This window comes from Typopeltis vanoorti, chromosome 5 (assembly GCF_054136105.1).
Source record: "Typopeltis vanoorti isolate ZY-2024b chromosome 5, IOZ_Tvanoo_1.0, whole genome shotgun sequence".
Classification (NCBI taxonomy): domain Eukaryota; kingdom Metazoa; phylum Arthropoda; class Arachnida; order Uropygi; family Thelyphonidae; genus Typopeltis; species Typopeltis vanoorti.
The window spans coordinates 154736916-154759184 of record NC_143553.1 but is presented as its reverse complement, the minus strand read 5'-3'; the positions used below and the strand labels follow the sequence as shown (position 1 = coordinate 154759184).

The 22269-nt window shown below is 35.8% G+C and overlaps 1 protein-coding gene across 1 annotated transcript in view; it reads right to left on the bottom strand.

Moving 5' to 3' along the window:
* The window catches only part of LOC150106960 (alpha-tocopherol transfer protein-like), a 39540-nt gene that overhangs the window by 3423 nt on the left and 13848 nt on the right, over window positions 1-22269 (bottom strand). The window contains exons 2-3 of the mRNA XM_090393517.1: window positions 5471-5640; window positions 4362-4604 (exon numbers count right to left, since the gene is read on the bottom strand). Coding sequence (XP_090249643.1) covers window positions 4362-4604; window positions 5471-5633 — 406 coding nt within the window. The 5' untranslated portion in view covers window positions 5634-5640. The remainder of the gene's footprint in view (window positions 1-4361; window positions 4605-5470; window positions 5641-22269) is intronic.

The window sequence follows — 22269 nt, the reverse complement described above, 5'->3', positions numbered from 1 at the left end:
TTTGATGACAGGGCTTCCTCCCAGTTTTACGAAGTCTACCATAATTCCATCTTCTCCTGGGGTCTTTCCATTCTGCATTTCTCGCAGTGCCATTTCCACTTCGCCTTCTAAGATCTCAGGGGCATCATATTCTTTCTCACTCGAGTTATCCATAGATAATTCTTGGATACCACGGTCTTTGTCTTCATAGAGTTCAGTATAAATTTCCTGAATTCTTTTGATTATTGCATCTCTATTTTTTATAAATTCGCTATTTTTTACTCTTACAGCAGCTATTTCCTTTGTTTCAGCTGATAATGTTCGTCTTAAGACCTTCATATTACTATTGTTTTCTATTGTTTCTTTAATTTTCCTAGTATTATATGATCTAAGTTCATCCTTTTACGTATAGTTTTACAAGTTTCCGCATATTCTATTTTATTGGTGTCATTCAAATCTCTTTTCATATCTCTTCTTTTCTTCATCAGATCTCAGGTTTCCTGTCTTAGTTTTTCCTCTCTTTGGTGCCTTTTTACACCGCCTATTTCTAGTGCACAATTTAAGATAGATTTTGTTAATATTTCATTAGCATAATCGATGGTAGTAGCTGTGTTTAGCTTTTTTAATTCATTATTGAGTGATTCTCTATAACAGCTTTTATTGTGTGTTTTATTTTGTACATTCACTAAATTGGACTTTTTTCTTATGAGCTTATTCGTTCCCATTTTTGCCCTTACTAGTCTGTGGTCACTTCCTGTATTAAATCTATTAAGCACTTCGGTATTATTTATTATATACCTGTATCTTCTGTTAGAGAAGATGAAGTCTATTTCATTGTTTGTCCATTTGGGCTTCTCCAAGTCCATTTTCGGTTGAGTTTCGTCTTGAAAAAACTGTTCATAATAAAGAGGATATTTTCTTCTACGAATTCAATAAGTCTTTCTCCTCATTCGTTCGTCTGTCCAAATCCAAATTTACCGATGGAGGTCAGATGGTTATCTCTGATTCCAATCTTGGCATTAAAGTCACCCATTATGAAAATCACCTCCTGCTAACCTAACTTCTGAGAACTGTATAATTCCTGTAAAGTTTTGGCAAAAAGTCATCAGAAGAATAATAAACAGCAGCTTGGACACAAATAAGTTTTCTGGTCCCAAACACGGAGTACAACAGCTGACACCTGTCTTATATCATTTCCACAATATTCTATCTTTAGCTTGAACTTATCCAATTGCACAGAAGCGATCATATTTCCAGCCTCTTCCAAGAAAGAAAGATAGAAGTTTACCGTGAAATTACTGACGACGTACCTTGATCCTATCTAAACTAACTAATGGAAGAATTAATAATAATGAACTTTTTACTAGTCAAAGAAACTACAGATTCCACCATTCAACGTCCATGAGGGATCGCTTAGCTTACGTCAAACACACACACACACACACACACACACACACACACACACACACACACACACACACACACACACACACACACACACACACACACACACACACAAAGTAGAGAGGTGGCATGCAATAGTTCAAAAATACTGAGAAATATAGGAAAAGTTCAGATAAACACCTAGAACAAAACTGGTATTAAAGCAACTGACATACGAGGGTGGTCTGAAACGTTCTCTGCCTCGACCATAGATAACAACATTCTCGGCAACATGTTTCTTTCTAAGTTAGTACATCTGTCATAAGTATCCATGCGAAATTGCAAGTCATTCTATCGAGTAGTTTTTTTTTTTTATATACAGCTGTCTGAAGCAAAAGTTTTGTTTCTATCTCTTGAAATGGATAAAATCTAGTATCGTGCGGTATTAAAATTCTTTGTAAAAGAATGTTTAACGCTAAAAAAACTTCATTCGAGTTCAAAAAAGTTTATGGGCACTTTTCCCCTTCGTTTTCGGCAATTACGAAATGGGCTGCCGAGTTTAAACGTGGCTGTACCAGCCTTGAAGGTGATCCACGTGAAGGATGACCAAAAAGTGTAACAACAACAGAAATCATTGATCAAATGCACGATATGTTATTGGATGATCGGCAAGTCAAAGTGCTTGAAATTGCTGAGACTATAGGCTTTGAAAAGAACGTGTAGGATATATTTTGCATAAAGAATTGCAAATGAAAAAGCTTTGCCCAAGATGGGTGCCGCGATTGCTCACAGCCGATCAAAAACCCACTCGCATGAAAATCTCTGAACAGTGCTTGGAGCGTTTTAACAAGAATAAAATTGATTTCGTGCATAGATTTTTTACTATAGATTCACCTTACACATCAGAATCCAAACAGCAGTCAAAACAATGGACGTTGTTCAGCGCCAAAGAAGACAAAAATCGGTTCCATGAGCAGGAAAGGTCATGGCATCGGTATTTTGGGATGCTAAAGACATTGTGTTTATTAATTAGCTTGGAAAGGGTAAAATAATAACTGGGAATATTATTCCGATCTTTTAAGCAGACTAGACGAAAAAATTCTTGAGAATATACCCGGTTTCCGGAAGGAAAAATATCATATTTCATCAGGACAATTCACCTGCCCACAAAGCTGTTTTGGCAATGGAAAAATTAAGGGATCTGCACTATGATTTGTTGGAATATCCACCCTGTTCCCCAGATTTGGCTCCCTCTGACTTCTATCTCTTCCAAAAATTAAAACTCTTCCTCACTGATCAGGGTTTTTCTTCGAATCAAGAGGTGATTGCAGCTGTAGAGGGGTATTTTGCAGATCTTACTGAGAACCACTCAAGGGACGTGATAATGGCCCTGGAGCATCGCTGGAATAAATATATTAGTCTTAAGGGAGATTATGGTGAAAAATAAAAATATTTTTGAAATTAGAAATTCGTTATTTCATTGTTAGGCTGGGAACTTTTCAGACCACCCTCGTAATCATAAGAAAGAACATATCTTAAAATCCTTGAACCCCCATGTTTCATAAAATTGTAATAATTGGTACTTTTAGGATATAAGTACTTTTATGATATCTTCTGAGTAGATAGCTTTTCCTCCGATCGTTCCTGACTTTCATGGTGGTTGACTTCCTCTCTTGAGCATTTCCTAGCAATGCAGGAATGCTTTGCGACTCTGTTCTATCACTACCCTCTTTCTGCTATCCATAAATGACTTATTGGCAAATCACCATTAATCCTTATCACAGCTTTGTTGATAGCAGTCCTCTCCATTCATCCCATTTATTTCTCAAGGAATGCAGTGCTTAGACATCCTACGATTCTGCTTACCCTGAATGCCATCAAAAACGCAGGTAGTCTTGTCTTTTCTGTCGCAAAAGGGATCTCAGCTCAACTATCTCACTAATACACAAATCATCAGACAGGGTCATATCTCATTGGTTCCACTAACATTTACCTCCATCTTCTCCTGTAATAAACACATCGACGGCTTCCTCAGCATCTTAAATAAAAACATTCTCTTCTAATGAAGCTACTGTTTTTCACACACCCAGTTACTAACTCTATCCAAATTCGTAATTACGCAAATCCTAAGATTACGGCTCATATATTTGGACTGGTGCACCTACAATTCTCAATTCTGTCCAGAGCAGAGCACTATTACTCATAGAGGGTCTTTCTCTTACAGACTCGATTCAGACATTATCTAACAGATGCAGTTTCATCACTGCGCGTGATCTAACTGTATTTCAATGGTCACTGTTCCACTGAGCCAAGAACCATCATTCCATCACTTTCTGCTGGATCTGCTAAAACAAGTACAGCCGCTGCCTACTATCTATTTGCGGCATAACTGACTGGAAACACACCTAACTTGTTTTATCTTTTATTCCTTCTATCCCTGTAGTATGGAAAAATTTTCCCTTGAAGTACTCCTGAACAACTAGTGCCTGTAATTCTTGATTCAAAGTTTAATAAACTTCTTCTTTCACAATCTCCACCTGCACTTCACACACGACAGTAATGTTGTCCTTATAGGTGTTTGGAACTGTCCTGAATGGGAGAAATAAATACATTAAAAGAGAGAAACTCTCATTTAACTGTATTACAGTTCTGTGGTTGGGATTTTTGAAGTCTTGTTGAGTAATAAACCTCGTACTGAGACTAAGGTGTCAACTAAAATGATCATTGGCCAAATATATCTTCTCCTAATATAATAGTCATAGTTATCAAGAATCTTCATGTCCAATAGATATGATTACTGAAATTCTCTCCCATTTTATGCATATGTTTTCCATCTTATGAAACAGGCAAACACAGTGGAAACCAACAGCAATTAATATTCTGGCAATAAGCCCTGATTCCACTTTTAATTAAGTTATATCAAACCTTTGCTAAGATAAGAAATAAATTCCAGTTAAGGGTATTTTAGGTGAAGCTAAAGCAAGAAGTACTTAACTTACCCACCCGTAGAATGATAATAGTTTGCCCTTCTGGTGCACGGTATGGCATGATGGTCAACACATTGGTTAAGAACACAGAGCGGATTTCATCAAGTCCCGAAGGCTTGAAGCATTCCGGGATGTTCAGTCGTGTCTTGTAATACAGCTGGATGGAGTTGAAGGCCCTCTGGACATCAAACTTTCTGACACGCAGAAAAGCCAAAAGGAAATTTCGATCTGTCCTTGAAATAAAGTCATTCTGCTCTATAATAAATAACAAATAAACTAAGTACATATTGACATAATAATTATTTCAACAAATAATTTATTTTATTTTACTTTTTTTGTTTTTTGAAAGTGGCAATATATTCCCAATAACACACGAAATAATGCTTGTTTTGAGTAGGATGAATTGTTATCTCCCAAAACACATGTGGGTGCACACTACCCGAACTTAAAACCCAGTGGAAAACATTTTGACAGAAAAAAGTGCATTTTAAGAGTGCTCTCTAATACAAAGCAGTAATTCATTGCAACTAATCATGACTTTCTAACTGTAGATATAAATGTCTTGCTTGCTTTTAAAAGCTCGCTTTCTTGTGCAACATCTGCTTCATTGAACAAAAGAACATCATAGCTGAGTAAATTTGACATAGTTCGAATACTGGATAAATATACGTGTGCCAAAGATCGGGTGTTTCTTTCGAGTAGTTGAAACAACTCTTCATCGATGCCTTAAGGAAGAATTTCTACTTCTAGACACTCTCGTTCCTTTGGTTTCAAAGTTAGCTGCTATATTAAATATGATATAATATCATATTTAATATGTTGTGATAATTATTCCTGCATGCAAGAAGCTTCGTAGATAAGCGGATATCTCCGATTATAGATGGTATGAACGACCTAGGTCAAAATCCCATCAGGCAAAGAACTTTTAGAATATTTTAAATCTAAAGATGGGTTAGCCGGTTCTCATGCAAGTGTGAAGCAAATAGATCAACACTTCTGGGAGATACAAAAGAAACGCTGGGCCTTTGATTTAGACAAGAGGAAATACGAATCATTCATCTAATTAAAAATGATTGAATATAAATCTACCTGAACGAAAAGATTTTCCTAAAATTACTCACTTCCCAGCATGTCTTTGAGCTTGTTGATGTGTTCGTCCCTTGTTCTTGGATCTTCGTTAAGTTCTTCAGCGGCTTTTTCCATATCAGAGAGGGTGAGTATCTGGTCATCGTATGCTCGGGCCCTCCTTGATGTACTGCATGCTTTCGAAGGCTCGCTACTCATGTTGTAACTGTTCCATAAAAATAATAAATATGATATATACAACGTGGGATATCTAGTAATGAAAACATAACCAGAAAACAAGATATCTTTATCTGTAAATACTAAGTGATTTTTCACTTGAAAATTGTGACCATGATTATACGAAGAGCTTTGTGTTCACTCATTATTTAATTACATTTAATGTTAGCTCATTATTGGGAAAAGCACTCATTGCTTTACTACACCATGTTGAATACCTTGTAACTTCTGCATTCCACCTACCGTTGAAAGATTATGAGAGCACCTCTGATTCCACTAGAAATTCATGCCAGTGACAAAGAAAGTGGCGCAACCAAATTTAAAGAAAAGAGTTCATTTCCGGAAATAGAAGGCAATTTATAATTACCCTAATATCCTAAGTTGCCAGTATTGGTTATTAATCACTTTCTGCAACTGCATTAAAATTAAGCCATCTACGATCACTTTGACTGATACTTCATCATTATTAAAAGATGGATATATGGGTTTAAATAATCCAAGAAAGCAGTCAATTCGACACACTTAAGCTGACAAAAAAGATAAATTTTCCAAGTTTATGTATTTTCCCATTTTTAAGTACTTTAGTACTGTACTTAAAAACGCATGTTTATCATAACTCAATGGATTCTCTCTCAACCATATAGTTTTGTTCTGGAACATTAAATACGAAACTCCCTTGTCTAAATTTCCAAGAAAAAAACACTGTGCAAAATTGAAAATCACATCAAAATATATTCGGAAAAGGCTTCCACGGACATTCTCACTGAAATTCGAATGGTTTGTTGTGAATAACAAATCACAGCACACTTCTTAAATTGAAAGGTCACTGAATCTCGTTTCAGTAGTGTGGGAGTTTGATAACATCTATTGTCTACAGAAGTTTTCGTATTGTCTGTGCTTGTTATGGTGTGGACGGTGATTCTCTAGTGTTCCAAACATAACAAGAGTTATCGGGACTCTGGAATGTTGATTCTGACGAGAGATTGGTAGAATGTGGTCTTCGGAACATAGCAGATAGCAGGAGAAGACGTAACGTGATAGTGTCGTACATGTTAATGAGAAGGCATTGTCAAATAGATACAGAGGAACTATTGAACTTGGTAGTAGACATGGGATAATGCAGCGTTTCACAAACTATGTTCCGAGGAACACCAGTGTTGTTTCGCGGAAACTGAATAAGTGTTCCGTGAAAAAATATCAAAATTAATGTGATCCTGGAATGGTTTAAAATACTGCGACAAGTTCATACATGTTTGAAAATCAGGCGCTCCTCACTTTGCATGTAGATTGTGCTATTAAGGCCATCGCGCCCTGGCCTTGACTCAGCCGCCAGCGGTTGTCGACACCTCCGAGTGCTAGTGAAGTACGGAAGTATCTCTTCAAGGAAACATGCAGTCACAAGCAAGGTCAATGCGATGCGAGACGGCCCGGCACGCCTGCAGTGTGTGCTGTCGCGTTTTTGCGATGCGATACAGCCTGCTAGGCGATAGTGTGCGCTTAGCTTTACGTTGAATACGAGATCGATTATGCTCGACTCTAACCAAGGTGTTCCGTTAAAATTTCAAGGTTTGTGAAGCGCTCCATCGTAGGAAAAGTTTGAAAAACTCTGGAATAATGAATGGTAATCTGAAACTGTACAAAAATCATGAAAGTAGATGAATTTCTTTACAAAGCAGGTGGTCAGCGAATGTAATGGTTTGCCAACATAATCAGTGCTCTAACACTGAATATTTTCAAGGCAAGGTACGATAGTTCTTTTAGTCTGTGATTGTTCAACATTTGTCTGTGATTGTTCCACAAATAGTCTTCCAGTTCCTTGGAGGCTTGGAAATAATAATCATAATAAACTTTACACAAGTACTCGTCAATTCGCTAAAACGAATGAGTGGCATCACATTAAACATAAGCGAATCAGTCATCTATGGTACTGCAATGTTCATTGAACAATGTAAATTATGCTAACATAATTTACATTGTTCAATGAACATAGCAAACATTTTTGCAAGATTTTTTGATTACATTTTCTATTTAGCACTTGGTTTTAAGGACGTAACATGCACAGTATAGATAATCGAGTTTCATACCCGAATAGTGATAAAGTTATCCGATAATAAGTACTAACAATGTAGGTTAATAATTGAATAAAGTATATTTTACATCTTCCAAGAAATCACTTACTGTAGTGTTATAATAATAAGCAGCTGCTCTACGATGATCAACAAATGGGGACGTTCTGGCATCATTACTACAGGAAACACTCAGGGTGACCGCCGACCAGAGGCAGCTCGTGCATAGGCACTGCGGAACTGCAGCACTCCCAATTTTTCTCGATATATAAATATATTTATTAATTTATTTATATTTGCTTGTAATATTTAATTTTATCATCAACAATCCTATACAATTCTCTTATTTTGTATAAAAATAATAAAAATCCATCTTCTAGCACTTAGGAGGGCGAAGGATGCTAGCAGCACTGTGTTTACCACAGTGTCATATTGCTAGCGCGCAAGCATATGCACGCCATTGGGAGATGCAAGCTATTAGCCTAATACGGCTCTGTCCGTCGCGCAGTTCCACTGTTGTTTATATGCAGTTTGCGCCAGTAGTAGAGTGTTCGTAGTGCTTAACGTGTTTACTCCGTCTCTTTAAATATTTGGACATTACAATTATAGGATTTAATTGTAATGTCCAAAAGGTGTAAATCCATTCCTTTGATTACAATTAAAGGAATGGATTTTATTTTTAAGTAATTTTGAATAATACTAAACTGTATAATTTTATCGACAATAAACAATATTTTTTCATGTTTAATTTATTTTTTAAATTTTTACCGTAATTTTGATATTTTATCCAAACACGTATACACTGTACTTACAGTGTGTATGTACATTTCGAAAGTTGCAGGATCCCCACGATTTCAAGCCACGAGCCGCCACTGCTGTCAATACAAGGACAAGAAGGTGTTAAAACGGGTGGATGTAAAAATCGACGAAAATCGGCACGAACCATCCGTGATGAGTTCCAGAGCGCCAGTAACACCATGGTGCGCACTAATACTGTACGGAACAAACTGCATTTACTGGATTTCCATGGAAGAGCAGCAGGACACAAGCCGAACATCACAACAACGATCAAGGCGGCTCGTCTGGCCTGGTGCAAAGAGCGTGTGAACTGGACAATTGACCAGTAAAAGAACGATGAATCAAGGTTCCAGTCTGATGAAAGGGTATGGGTGTGGAGGCAGCCTGGTGAACCCTTGTTACCACAGTGTATGTTTTACCCAAAAAGTAAATTTTAGTGGTGGAGGAGTAATGGTGTCGGGTGCATTTAGCAGGTTAGGAGTAGAACTATCGGTCAGTGTCTGTAGTTCGATGAAGGCATGTTCCATGACATCATTCTGGATAATCAGATGCTGCCTACAATGTTGAGTTTTTATGGGACGGACCAGTGTTACTATCAAGACAACAATGCCTCATGCCACAAAGCTGCAGGGTGATGTTATGGATTGTTATGAAGAGATAGGTGTTAAACGACTGTCTGACTTTGCGCAGAGTCCTGACCCCAACCCCAACAAACATCTGTGGGAAGAATTGGAGCGGCGATTGATGTCAAAAGCAGCACGTCCTCGATCTGTCGCTGAACTCAGCGCTGCTTTGATGGAGGAATGGAGACAAATTCCCTATGATATCTGCTCTTTGGTGGAAATCCTTCCTCAGAGATTGCAGGAAGCGATCAAAACTGAAGGTGGACATACCCGATATTTGGGTTCAGAACCAACTACGGCCAAATATCACCACAATCTTAGAGTTCCACTAAATGGCTCATGACGCATTAATAAACCAAAAATCATTTACTCGGTATCGCATCCCTCCCATGACAGAAAGCCAAATATTTTTCGCATGTGAACTTTCGGTAGATTTGCACATGAAGTGTTAGAACAGACAGCCTAAACAGCATCGATCTGGCTAGTTTATTATAAATATGACGATTATTATAATTCAATTCATTATTTTATCGCCAGTTGTTGGAAGCTGTAGTTGGAATGCTCTTTGCAATTTTCCAGTTCTCTAATATTCTGGTAATTCCTTGAAAAATCATTATTGAAATCAAATACCAACCATCCCGTTTTAATGAGTTGTAAAAACTGGAGAAAGGAAATCAGTTTAAATTATGGACGTTGATCTCTCCAGGCTGTAACGCTGAAAATCAAATTTAAGAGAAACAGATAGATCATAGAGCCATCCGAAAACAGAACATAGAAGCATCAAGTGAATGCTGGAAAATGCAGCGAGGACATTTTGACCTACAGATGATGAAAAACGTGATTCGAGCATTATCTCCTAAAGGGCAGTCAGATCTGATGCATGCACATGTGCTATTCTTCTGACGGAAGGAATTCGTTAAATTGGAGTTCGCAAAAATACCTGCAATTCAGATTTCGTAAGAAACAACATGCCGGCTTAGATGAGAAAGTGTTGGTGGAGTAAGTTTATTATTATTATTATTATTATTATTATTGAGGGTGCTTTAGCAGCAAGCAGTCGCAAGCACGCTATTTCGATGCTCCCATATTTTAAGTTGCAAAGTAGATCTTTTCTTGTGAATTAAAATTTAAAGTACATTAGTGAACTCCGTTCTTCAAGACGAACATATAGATGTAAAAACTGTAAGTATCTGTTAAGTAATAAGTAAAATATAAGTATTCAAAGTTCGAAGTATACGTTGGTCAACTACGCGAGAAGAGAACAAAGGAAGACGCCATGTTAGAAATTACAGCAAGATCGTCAAACAAGAAATACGAAGTGCTACAAATGCCAAGAAGACCTAACGGGGTAAGAAAACCACGTAACATGTAGGAACTACCAAAGAAACATGTATTTTTTTATGTTCAGGATTGTCTGAGACTACTTGGCAGCGAAAATCAAACAAGAATCGTGACGAGTGGAAGTGTTCCCATTGCAGAGACAACAAAGGAACGTCGCCTTCGACCGCAGGTGGAAAACAGCCAATGCAGAAAACAACCGCAGGCAGTAAACAGCTATCAACAACAGAGGGAATTAAAAACAAAGAAAACAACAACGGAAACCCAGGTGAGCCAACTTTAAATGCATTACTTGAAAATAGATTACAAAACCTAAAAGACTGTTTAATCGATTTTGTTGGAGAACTATTTAAAAAACATACCGCACAAATTACAGAAAAATTTAACCAATACGAGGAATTTATTAAATTTAATAGTAACTCGGTAGAAGGTATGTTACAGACTGTTAGGAAAATTAAAAACTGCGTCAAAGAGCTAACTGAAAGACAGCATAATTTAATTAAAGAGACAACGGACCTACGCCAAGAACTAAACTCTTTAAAGCAACGGTACGAGCTCTCAAACCAACAGCAGCACAAAAATGACCTCATAAATGGTCTCCCAGAAATAGCTACGGAACATCTAAGAGACACAGTAATACAACTAAGCCAAAAAATCAGCTCTCCCATTGAATCAAGAGACATTCAGTCAGTGCATAGGTTACCACAAAAAAAGAAAAGAGAACATAATACCCGTCCTTCTCCCGTCGTAGTGCGACTCACCAACAGCCTAACAAAAAGTACACTTATAACAGCTAGCAGGATTAAAAATCCAGTAGTAAATGATCTGAAAGGAGACCACGACAATACCCCAATATACTTGTCTGAATACCTTACGCCACACTATCAGAAAATATTCTACCAAGCAAGGAAAGTAAAAACAGAAACCAATTACCAGTTTATATGGATAAGAGACAGCAAAATATTCCTTAGAAAGACACAAGACGCAAAACCAATCGAAATAAAATTCGTAGATGACCTCAACAGGCTGTCACATTGAAAGGAACATTGACAACTCGTAAAGAAGGAACAGCACACCAACCAACATGAATGCACACCATCAAGCAGACATAATCATCCCGGAACATGATAATTTCCACATTCTGAAATCAATATCAGAATGGAAACAACTGACAATCCCCAAAAAAGGACTATCTATTCTCAACATCAACATCAGAAGCATTCAAAAATACTGGCTGACCCTGAAAGCTTATCTGAAGAAAGATATAGACGAAATAGACATTTTAATACTAACTGATGTATCTACGACAAACAATGAGGCATCCTCTTACCAAATGCCACACTTCCAACAACACAAACACTGCAGACAAACAAAACGAGGCGGTGGTATAATAATATTTACCAAACATAAACTAGAAGTAACAAAAATAAACTATAAATTAGAATACGCAGAAAACATATGCATCGAAATTAAAAACATCAAACAAGAAAACTCCCTGATATTAAACGCAATATACAGACCACCCAACTTAAGCACCACAAAATTCCTAGAAGAACTAAACAAATGGCTCTCAGCCACGAAAGTAGGCACCTCAAAATACTTAATAATAAAGGAGACATTAATATAAACATTAGGAACATAAATAACAACACAGAACAATACCTAGACCTATTATCGGCATATAACATAACCCCATCCATACAGTCGTTTACACGAGAAGAGATAGTCTGAAACACAATAACCTCAACCTGCATTGATCATATAAATATAAGGGCCCTTCCAAACAGCCACACAACAGCCGTCATAACATGCAAACTAGCAGACCATTATTTCACAGCACTGAAGTTACACACTGAACCAGAACCCATAAAAATCACTGAGACTACAAAACAGTATTATAGCATTGTAAACTAAGCAATAGTGAACAATGAAATCAGGAAAACAGACTGGATGCAGATAGCATCTTTAGACTCTGCAGAAGCTGTATATAATAATCTTAAACTTGCATTTAACAAAATATACAACAAAGCATTAACAAAAATAAAAATACGTTCCCAAACGAAACAAAATCCATGGATAACAGACAACATACTAACAGATATACAAAAAGAAAGATGCCCTATGGAAACAACTTAAGAAATCGCCGAATAATATCGCTTTAAAAGCTGAATACAAAAGAAAACGGAATCACCTAACAACCCAGATTAGAACGGCAAAAAGAAACTATTACAGCAACAAATTAACAACAGCTCAGAATGACATAAAGGAAACCTGGCACCTGATCCCAAATCCCTCAAACAGTTGGCAAACAACTTTAATCAGCATTTCGTGAACTCTGTCCAAAAGCTACAAGAAACAACCTTCCCACACACAAACGAACATTCTCGACTAGGTCCACGAGCGAGCCAGTCGATGTGGTTCCCCACAGTAACAAAAGAAGAACTATCACTGGCAATTCCACAAATTATTCCTAACAGCGGACCGGGGATAGACGGATTCAGACCAAAAGACATCAAGAAACACTCAACCGACCTACTTCGTGTTATACAAAAACTGTTAAATAAAATTTTCGAAACGGGACACATACCTGAAACACTGAAGACTGCATTAATCACACCCATACAAAAACAGGGAAAAATAAACATAATAAGTAATTACAGACCTATCGCCACGCTGCCTGTAATCAACCAAATCATGGAGCACACTGTACATCAGAAATTCTCCACATACGTTGAAAATTTTCAAATCATACCCAAAACACAATACGGCTTTCAAAAAAATAAAGGAACAGCAGCACTCCTGGAAGATTTCACAGATCTAATAAACGCTGCATTGGATAAAAACAGAATAATATTAGTGGTATTCATTGACCTAACAAAAACATTTGACACACCCTAACACATAAAACCTTGTTATCGAAACTTACTCTTATCGGAATTGGAGGTCGTCTACTCGAGTGGTTTAAAGCATATACGAAAAACAGAAAGCACATCACACGTATAGGATCAGCATACAGCAAAGAGGTACATGTAACCTGTGGAGTACCGTAGGAGCTGTCCTATCTCCCATTCTATTTAACATATACACACACGAATAAGCCAACTCCCCCTAAAAAGTAAAATCTTCCAGTATGCAGACGACACTGCCGTAGTATCCATTCGCAACAATGCAAATATCGCTTACAAAAATATGCAACATGACATCATTCAAATCACTAACTGGTTAACTGAAAATGGCATATATATAAACCCAGGGAAAACAAAGCTAATGGTATTCAAAAACCCCCAAACCCTGCCCATAGAAACTAAATATCTCACTATCAAACATTCATCCTTCTATACACAAAGTGCAGAACCAAAAATCACAACCATCACACAGGTGAAAACAACATGCTATCTAGGACTTCACTTCGATGCTGATCAAAGTTGGAATAGCCATACAAACTACCTACATACCAAGCTTAGGATAATAGCAAGCAAACTGTACAGATTAAAAGACATCGCCCCAACCCACATAAAAATACTAATCTATAAAGCATTATGTGAAAACATTTTAAGATATGCAATCACATCATACGCATTCTGCGCAGACTACAGACTTAACAGGTTACAATGGTTGCAAGATAAAATGATAAAACTGATATTCTGGGAACAACCCACTCTTATGCAGGAAGCATGGACAAAACACGAAATATTTAAGGTGAAACACTTACGCCACTACACAGTCATGTTAAAACGCTACTACATCCCAACATATCAAATAACAAGACCACAGTCAACAAACTACATAACATATAAGCACAACAATCACCACGGCAAAGCAACCCGAAACTTCTACGTACCTGACATGATAAACAAACTGCCGTTCGACAACAGAAACCTAAGAACATACAGAGAGCTGAAACGGGCAATATATAAATATTATAGCGAGAATGAAAATTAGAGCGATTCCTGTTTCTCTCTCCCCCACCACACATGCACACAGACACAAACCTATGACAACCCCCTGCCCTCTCAAAAACTATCACTACAAGAACACAAAGAAACAAACACACAATGTCTAAATCCAACCCTATTTGCACAAAAAAAAGAAAAAAGAAAAAAAAGTTAAACTGTAAAAGCAGTTGAAGTCTTTCCAACACGTACCAACAAACAATAAAATCAAACCTGGCTTGTGACTATTACAGGAACATAACCATGAAACCACCACCATCTATCATCTATCATCTTCCTCAGATAAGCTCTGCTAAGCTTCGAGGAAGAAAATTACTAAGTTGCAAGTATCTGTTAATCACAACTGTAACATGTTATAAATATTATATATATATATATATAATTACTACAGCATCTATGTATGCAATTTATATGAGACATGAAAAAATAATAATTAATAAATAAATAAATTATTATTATTATTATTATTATTAATATGTATATTCTATATTCAAAAATTCTGAATAATCTTATTGTAAATAAAGTCACTCAATATGATAAAAAAATTGCGATAATATCATTAATATAACATTACTATTTAACATGAAAAAATAATGCAATAAATTATTCTTATTATTAAAAAATTATGTAAATAATTAATTACATTGTATGTTTATGAGAATTAGGAATATAATATTTTAACTGCATATGTGTAAATACTGTTGTATAATCACGCTTTCTCAAACCTCGAAAAAAAAATAAAGTAAACTACAACATGTAATATAATATAACTTGTGTAACTCTGAACCATATAATTGTAAATTATTACTGCAAACAAACTATGTTATCATCATTATTATTGAAATCTCATTATATGAATCACGTAGTGCTGAACCTGTAAAATAATATACTGAATGTTACTCAAGATGATAATTGCATATATGTAAATATTTGAGAGATCAATAAAAAAAAATTATTATTATTATTATTATTATTATTATTATTATTATTATTATTATTATTATTATTATTATTGAAGAGGATGATAGTCTTCAAATAAATGATTTGGTTGTATATTATATGTGATTTATATCCAATGGTGATATTAAAATTTATGGCAGCACTGGTAGTAATGCATGTTTTGTTTTCTAGTATAGTATTGAAAAATATCTTTATCTCTATATGTCTCTACATACTGTTATTCTTACATATATTGTTCAATATTTTCCTAGAAAATAAAACGTGCATTACTATTAGTGCTGCAATAAAATTTAATATCACCATTGGATATAAATCACACACTAATATAAAAGCAAATTATTTATTTGAAGACTATCATCCTCTTCAATAATAATAATAATAATAATAATAATAATAATAATAATAATAATAATAATAATAATAATAATAATAAATCAGCTAACGCTTTATTATTCCCGTATACGGTGAGTAGGCGAGGCCATTTAGCCCTATCTAACTTTTGGAGACTGAGTGGGCAGTTCAATCTCCACTGGTACCAATCAGAGATAGATGGCCCAAGGCTATCACTAATTAATCGGTACACAGTGAAGAGAGACGGCTCAAATGTGCCGCCATCTCGTGGTCCCTAATCCTAACACAATATATTTAATGTCTGAAATAATGTGGGTTCTACGGTCGGTTTTCTTGAGTTTACAGGACAAAAAACCCGAGTTTCCGGGAGGAAAAACTCGCTTGCCCCTGCCAGAGATCGACTAACTCGGGAACCGGTCGAAAAAAGGCTTAGAAAAATTTCCTCTAATTTCCGTGGTATGCAAACGCCACATCCACTAAGTTACACAGGCTCTCAAATTATAAGACTCAATATTTTTTTGTCTGTTCAGTTCATCGTCTGATTCTGCCTCCGGTGTGATCGGCTGCGACATGGGTGGCAGAACTGCTACTTCCATTCTTCGCGTTTTGCATTGGATTTATGATGGCTGGTTGTTTCAGAAAGGCCGGAACATGTCAAGTAAATATTTCTACGGCATTTTCTACAGGCTATACGATTTCCATCGGACGTTAAAGCCTTTAAGTTTTTGATGCACTTCATGAGTCACCTATTTTCCATTGAGCAACTGTAGTGTGATTGTAAACATGACGAAGTCCGTTTTTCTTCGTCGTTATTGAACACAGTCCACTCTGTTCAATTTTCAGCACTCAAAAAATGGGATTCTTCTTACCCTATTTCGATGAATTTTATACCACTGTCTTCGGTGTGACAAGTACAATTACTGTGGAACACTTTCAAATTAAACACTTTAAAACTATAAAAACGGGAGCAGCGATAACACCGCGAGTCGTTTGCTTCGTATGCCTACAGAGCGCCAGCTCAAACTCAATAATAATAATAATAATAATAATAATAATAATAATTTTTTTTTTAAACATTTTATTATGTCTCAGTATAAATTACATACAATAATAATATTTACAATATTTACAATAAGGTTTGTACAGAATTTTTGAATTTAGAATATAATAATAATAATAATAATAATATTTTTTTATTTATTTTTTATTTTATTTTTTTTTTTTTATAAACGACTTATTTGTTTTTACAATGAAAATGATAAGGTTTACTATCACACAGAGTATCTGCACACACACAATGAAAAACATATTATCTTTTCTGTACAGTACGAAAATTCGATATACAAAATGCAGAGTACATTTTATAAATATGAATATACATTTTTTTTAAACTAGCTAAATATGGATTGGCACCAATGTGCACACAATTCACGATACAATGCAGTAATGCAGCATACACACATAATTCAATAATAATAATAATTTTTTTTTTTTTTTTTTTTACATTTTATTGTCTCAGTATAGGTTACATACAATAATAATATTTACAGTATTTACAATAAGGATTATACACAATTTTTTTTTTTTTTTTTTTTTTTTTTTTCATGTCTCAGATGAATTGCATACATAGTTGCTGGAGTAATTATATGTATATAATATTTATAATGCATTACAAGTGTGTATAACAGATACTTGCAAGTTAGTAATTTTCTTCCTCGAAGCTTAGCAGAGCTTATCTGAGGAAGATAATAGATGACAGAGGGTGATGGTTTCATGGTTGTGTTCCTATGGTGGTCACAAGCCAGGTGTTGATTTTACTGTTTGTTGGTACGTGTTTGAAAGACTTTGACTGCTATTACAGTTTAACTTTTTTTTTTTTTTTTTTTTGTGCAAATAGGGTTGGATTTAGACATGGTGTGTTTGTTTCTTTGTGTTCTTGTAGTGGTAGTTTTTTGAGAGGGGAGGTTGTCGTGGTTTGTGTGTGCGTGTATGTATGGTGGGGGAGAGAGAAACAGGAATTGCTCTAATTTTCATTCTCGCTATAATATTTATATAGTGCCTGTTTCAGCTCTCTGTATGTTCCTAGGTTTCTGTTGTCGAACGGCAGTTTGTTTATCATGTCAGGTATGTAGAAGTTTCGGGTGGCTTTGCCATGCTGATTGTTGTACTTATATGTTATGTAGTTTGTTGACTGTGGTCTTGTTATTTGATATGTTGTTCTGGTTACTCTATTTGTTGGGCTGAAGTAGTGTTTTAACATGACTGTGTAGTGGCGTAAGTGTTTCACCTTAAATATTTTGTGTTTTGTCCATGCTTCCTGCATAAGAGTGGGTTGTTCCCAGAATATCAGTTTTATCATTTTATCTTGCAACCATTGTAGCCTGTTAAGTCTGTAGTCTGCGCAGAATGCGTATGATGTGATTGCATATCTTAAAATGTTTTCACATAATGCTTTATAGATTAGTATTTTTATGTGGTTTGGGGCAATGTCTTTTAATCTGTATAGTTTGCTTGCTATTATCCTAAGCTTGGTATGTAGGTAGTTTGTATGGCTATTCCAACTTTGATCTGCATCGAAGTGAAGTCCAAGGTAGCGTGTTGTTTTCACCTGTGTGATGGTTGTGATTTTAGGTTCTGCACTTTGTGTATAGGAGGATGAATGTTTGATAGTGAGATATTTAGTTTCTATGGGCAGGGTTTGGGGGTTTTTGAATATCATTAGCTTTGTTTTTCCAGGGTTTATATATATGCCGTTTTCGGTTAACCAGTTAGTGATTTGATTGATGTCGTGTTGCATATTTGTGTAAGCGATATTTGCATAGTTGTGAATGGATACTATGGCCGTGTCGTCTGCATACTGGAAGATTTTACTTTTTAGGGGGAGTTGGCTTATGTCGTGTGTGTATATGTTAAATAGAATGGGAGATAGGACAGCTCCTTGCGGTACTCCACAGGTTACATGTACCTCTTTGCTGTGTGCTGATCCTATACGTGTGATGTGCTTTCTGTTTTTCGTGTATGCTTTAAACCACTGGAGTAGACGACCTCCAATTCCGATATGAGTAAGTTTCGTTAACAAGGTTTTATGTGTTAGTGTGTGAAATGCTTTTGTTAGGTCAATGAATACCACTAATATTATTCTGTTTTTATCCAATGCAGCGTTTATTAGATCTGTGAAGTCTTCCAGGAGTGTTGCTGTTCCTTTATTTTTTTGAAAGCCATATTGTGTTTTGGGTATGATTTGAAATTTTTCAACGTATGTGGAGAGTTTCTGATGTACAATGCGCTCCATGATTTGGTTGATTACAGACAGCGTGGCGATAGGTCTGTAATTACTTATTATGTTTCTTTTTCCCTGTTTGTGTATGGGTGTGATTAGTGCAGTCTTCAGTGTTTCAGGTATGTGTCCCGTTTCGAAGATTTTATTTAACAGTTTTTGAATAACTGGAAGTAGGTCGGTTGAGTGTTTCTTGATGTCTTTTGGTCTGATTCCGTCTATCCCCGGTCCTTTGTTAGGATTAATTTATTGAATTGCCAGTGATAGTTCTTCTTTTGTTACTGTGGGGAACCACATCGACTGGGTTGCTCGTGGACCTAGTGGAGAATGTTCGTATGTGTGAGGAAAGGTTGTTTCTTGTAGCTTTTGGACAGAGTTCACGAAGTGCTGATTAAAGTTGTTTGCCAACTGTTTGAGGGATTTGGGGTCGCAGGCAAAGCTGTGTTTTATTGTTTCTGTGGCAGTGGTTCTGTGTATATTGTCCAGCATTTCATTAATCAGGTGCCAGGTTTCCTTTATGTCATTCTGTGCTGTTGTTAATTTGTTGCTGTAATAGTTTCTTTTTGCCGTTCGAATCTGGGTTGTTAGGAGATTCCGTTTTCTTTGTATTCAGCTTTTAAAGCGATATTGTTCGGTGACTTCTTAAGTTGTTTCCATAGGGCATCTTTTCTTTGTATGTCTGTTAGTATGTTGTCTGTTATCCATGGATTTTGTTTTGTTTGAGGCGTATATTTATTTTTGTTAATGCTTTGTTGTATATTTTGTTAAATGCAAGTTTAAGATTCTTATATACAGCTTCAGCAGAGTCTAAAGATGCTATCTGCATCCAGTCTGTTTTTCTGATTTCATCGTTCACTATTGCTTCGTTTACAATGCTATGATACTGTTTTGTAATCTCAGTGATTTTTATGGGTTCTGGTTCAGTGTGTAACTGCAATGCTGTGAAATAATGGTCTGCTAGTTTGCATGTTATGACGGCTGCTGTGTGGCTGTTTGGAGGGGCCCTTATATTTATATGATCAATGCAGGTTGAGGTTGTTGTGTTTCCGATTATCTCTTCTCGTGTATACGACTGTATGGATGGGGTTATGTTATATGCCGATAATAGGTCTAGGTATTGTTCTGTGTTGTTATTTATATTCCTAATGTTTATATTAATGTCTCCTATTATTATCAAGTATTTTGAGGTGCCTACTTTCGTGGCTGAAAGCCATCTGTTTAGTTCTTCTAGGAATTTTGTGGTGCTTAAGTTGGGTGGTCTGTATATTGCGTTTAATATCAGGGAGTTTTCTTGTTTGATGTTTTTAATTTCGATGCATATGTTTTCTGCGTACTCTAATTTATAGTTTATTTCTGTTACTTCTAGTTTATGTTTGGTAAATATTATTATACCACCGCCTCGTTTTGTTTGTCTGCAGTGTTTGTGTTGTTGGAAGTGTGGCATTTGGTAGGAGGATGCCTCTTCGTTTGTCGTAAATACTTCAGTCAGTATTAAAATGTCTATTTCGTCTATATCTTCCTTCAGATAAACTTGCAGGGTCAGCCAGTATTTTTGAATGCTTCTGATGTTGATGTGGAGAATAGATAGTCTTTTTTTGGGGTTTGTCCGTTGTTTCCATTCTGATATTGATTTCAGAATGTGGCAATTATCATGTTCCGGGGTGATTACGTCTGCTTGATGGTGTGCATTCATGTTGGTTGGTGTTCTGTTCCTTCTTTACGAGTTGTCAATATTCCTTTCAATGTGACAGCCTGTTGAGGTCATCTACGGATTTTATTTCGATTGGTTTTGAGTCTTGTGTCTTTCTAAGGAATATTTTGCTGTCTCTTATCCATATAAACTGGTAATTGTTTTCTGTTTTTACTTTCCTTGCTTGGTAGAATATTTTCTGATAGTGTGGAGTAAGGTATTCAGACAAGTATATTGGGGTGTTGTCGTGGTCTCCTTTCAGATCCTTTACTACTGGATTTTTAATCCTGCTAGCTTTTATAAGTGGAGTTATTTAAGTGTAGTAATAATAATAATAATAATAATAATAATACTTTTTTTTAACATTTTATTATTTCTCAGATAAATTACATTCATTATATGAACACAATTATGCATAACAAATACTTTCTCGTACATAAGGTTTTTTTAAATAATAATAATAACAATAACTGTTTGCAACATATATTATTATAATATTCATAATTATGATTATTACAGCTGTTTCTTTGCAATTTTACACTCTATATTGCATACTTTTGTTACAGTTATTACATACATTACATAAATTTGATTACATATGATACATTACTTACCGTATTTTCCGGTGTATAAGACGCACTTTTTACCTTAAAAATTCTTCTTAAAAATGGGTGCGCTTTTATATAATGAAGGTAAAGATTGTTTCGTCATTTCAAAGTTAAATGCACTCCCTTTTATGTTCCAAGATCTTTGTAGGCAATCAATGGTGCAATCAATGGTGCAATCAAATTGATGCGTGACCTTCACGTGACGTCTAGAGCGTCATTGGCTAAGAACGGGGAGCTCCTATTCAAGTGTAATAATATCTTATCCGAGTAATCAGTTACCGATGTTTATCAGTATTGAGTTGACGTGTTGAGATATTTTGTGTTCAGTTTGATATTTCCCCGTAGATTTTAGTGATGGAAAAAAACAGGCCACATTCATATACTTCAAGTTACAAATTGCAGGTGGTAAAATATGCAGAAGAACACGGGAATAGGGAAGCTGAAAGACATTTTGGACCTCCGCCTACAGAAAAAATGATTAGAACTTGGCGTGGTCAGAAGGAGATTTTGTGCAGTTTGCGTAAAGAAAAGCGCGCGGAACGTGGAAAAATTGCGAAGTGGCCAGAACTAGAGACCGACGTTTTGAAATGGGTGCAAGAAAATCGGCAAAATGGCATTGCCATTTCAACACAAATGATTCGTACACATGCAGTCAAAGTAGCCTGTGAGCGTGACATTAAAGATTTTAAAGGTGGTGCGTCATGGTGTTACAATTTCATGAAACGCAATGGACTTTGTATGCGTACAAAAATCAGTCAAAAAATGCCAAAAGAATATGAAGACAAAATTATTTCTATATTATAAGAAATGAATGATGATAGAGAAGAGTCAGATGACAGTGACCTGGGTTTTGCAGGTTTCTGAAAGGTCAGGTTTACTGTTAAAAATTACCTATTATTTTATCCATTTTTTTTTTTAAATCATACTTTAAAGTTTAGGTTTTTTCCAGAAAAT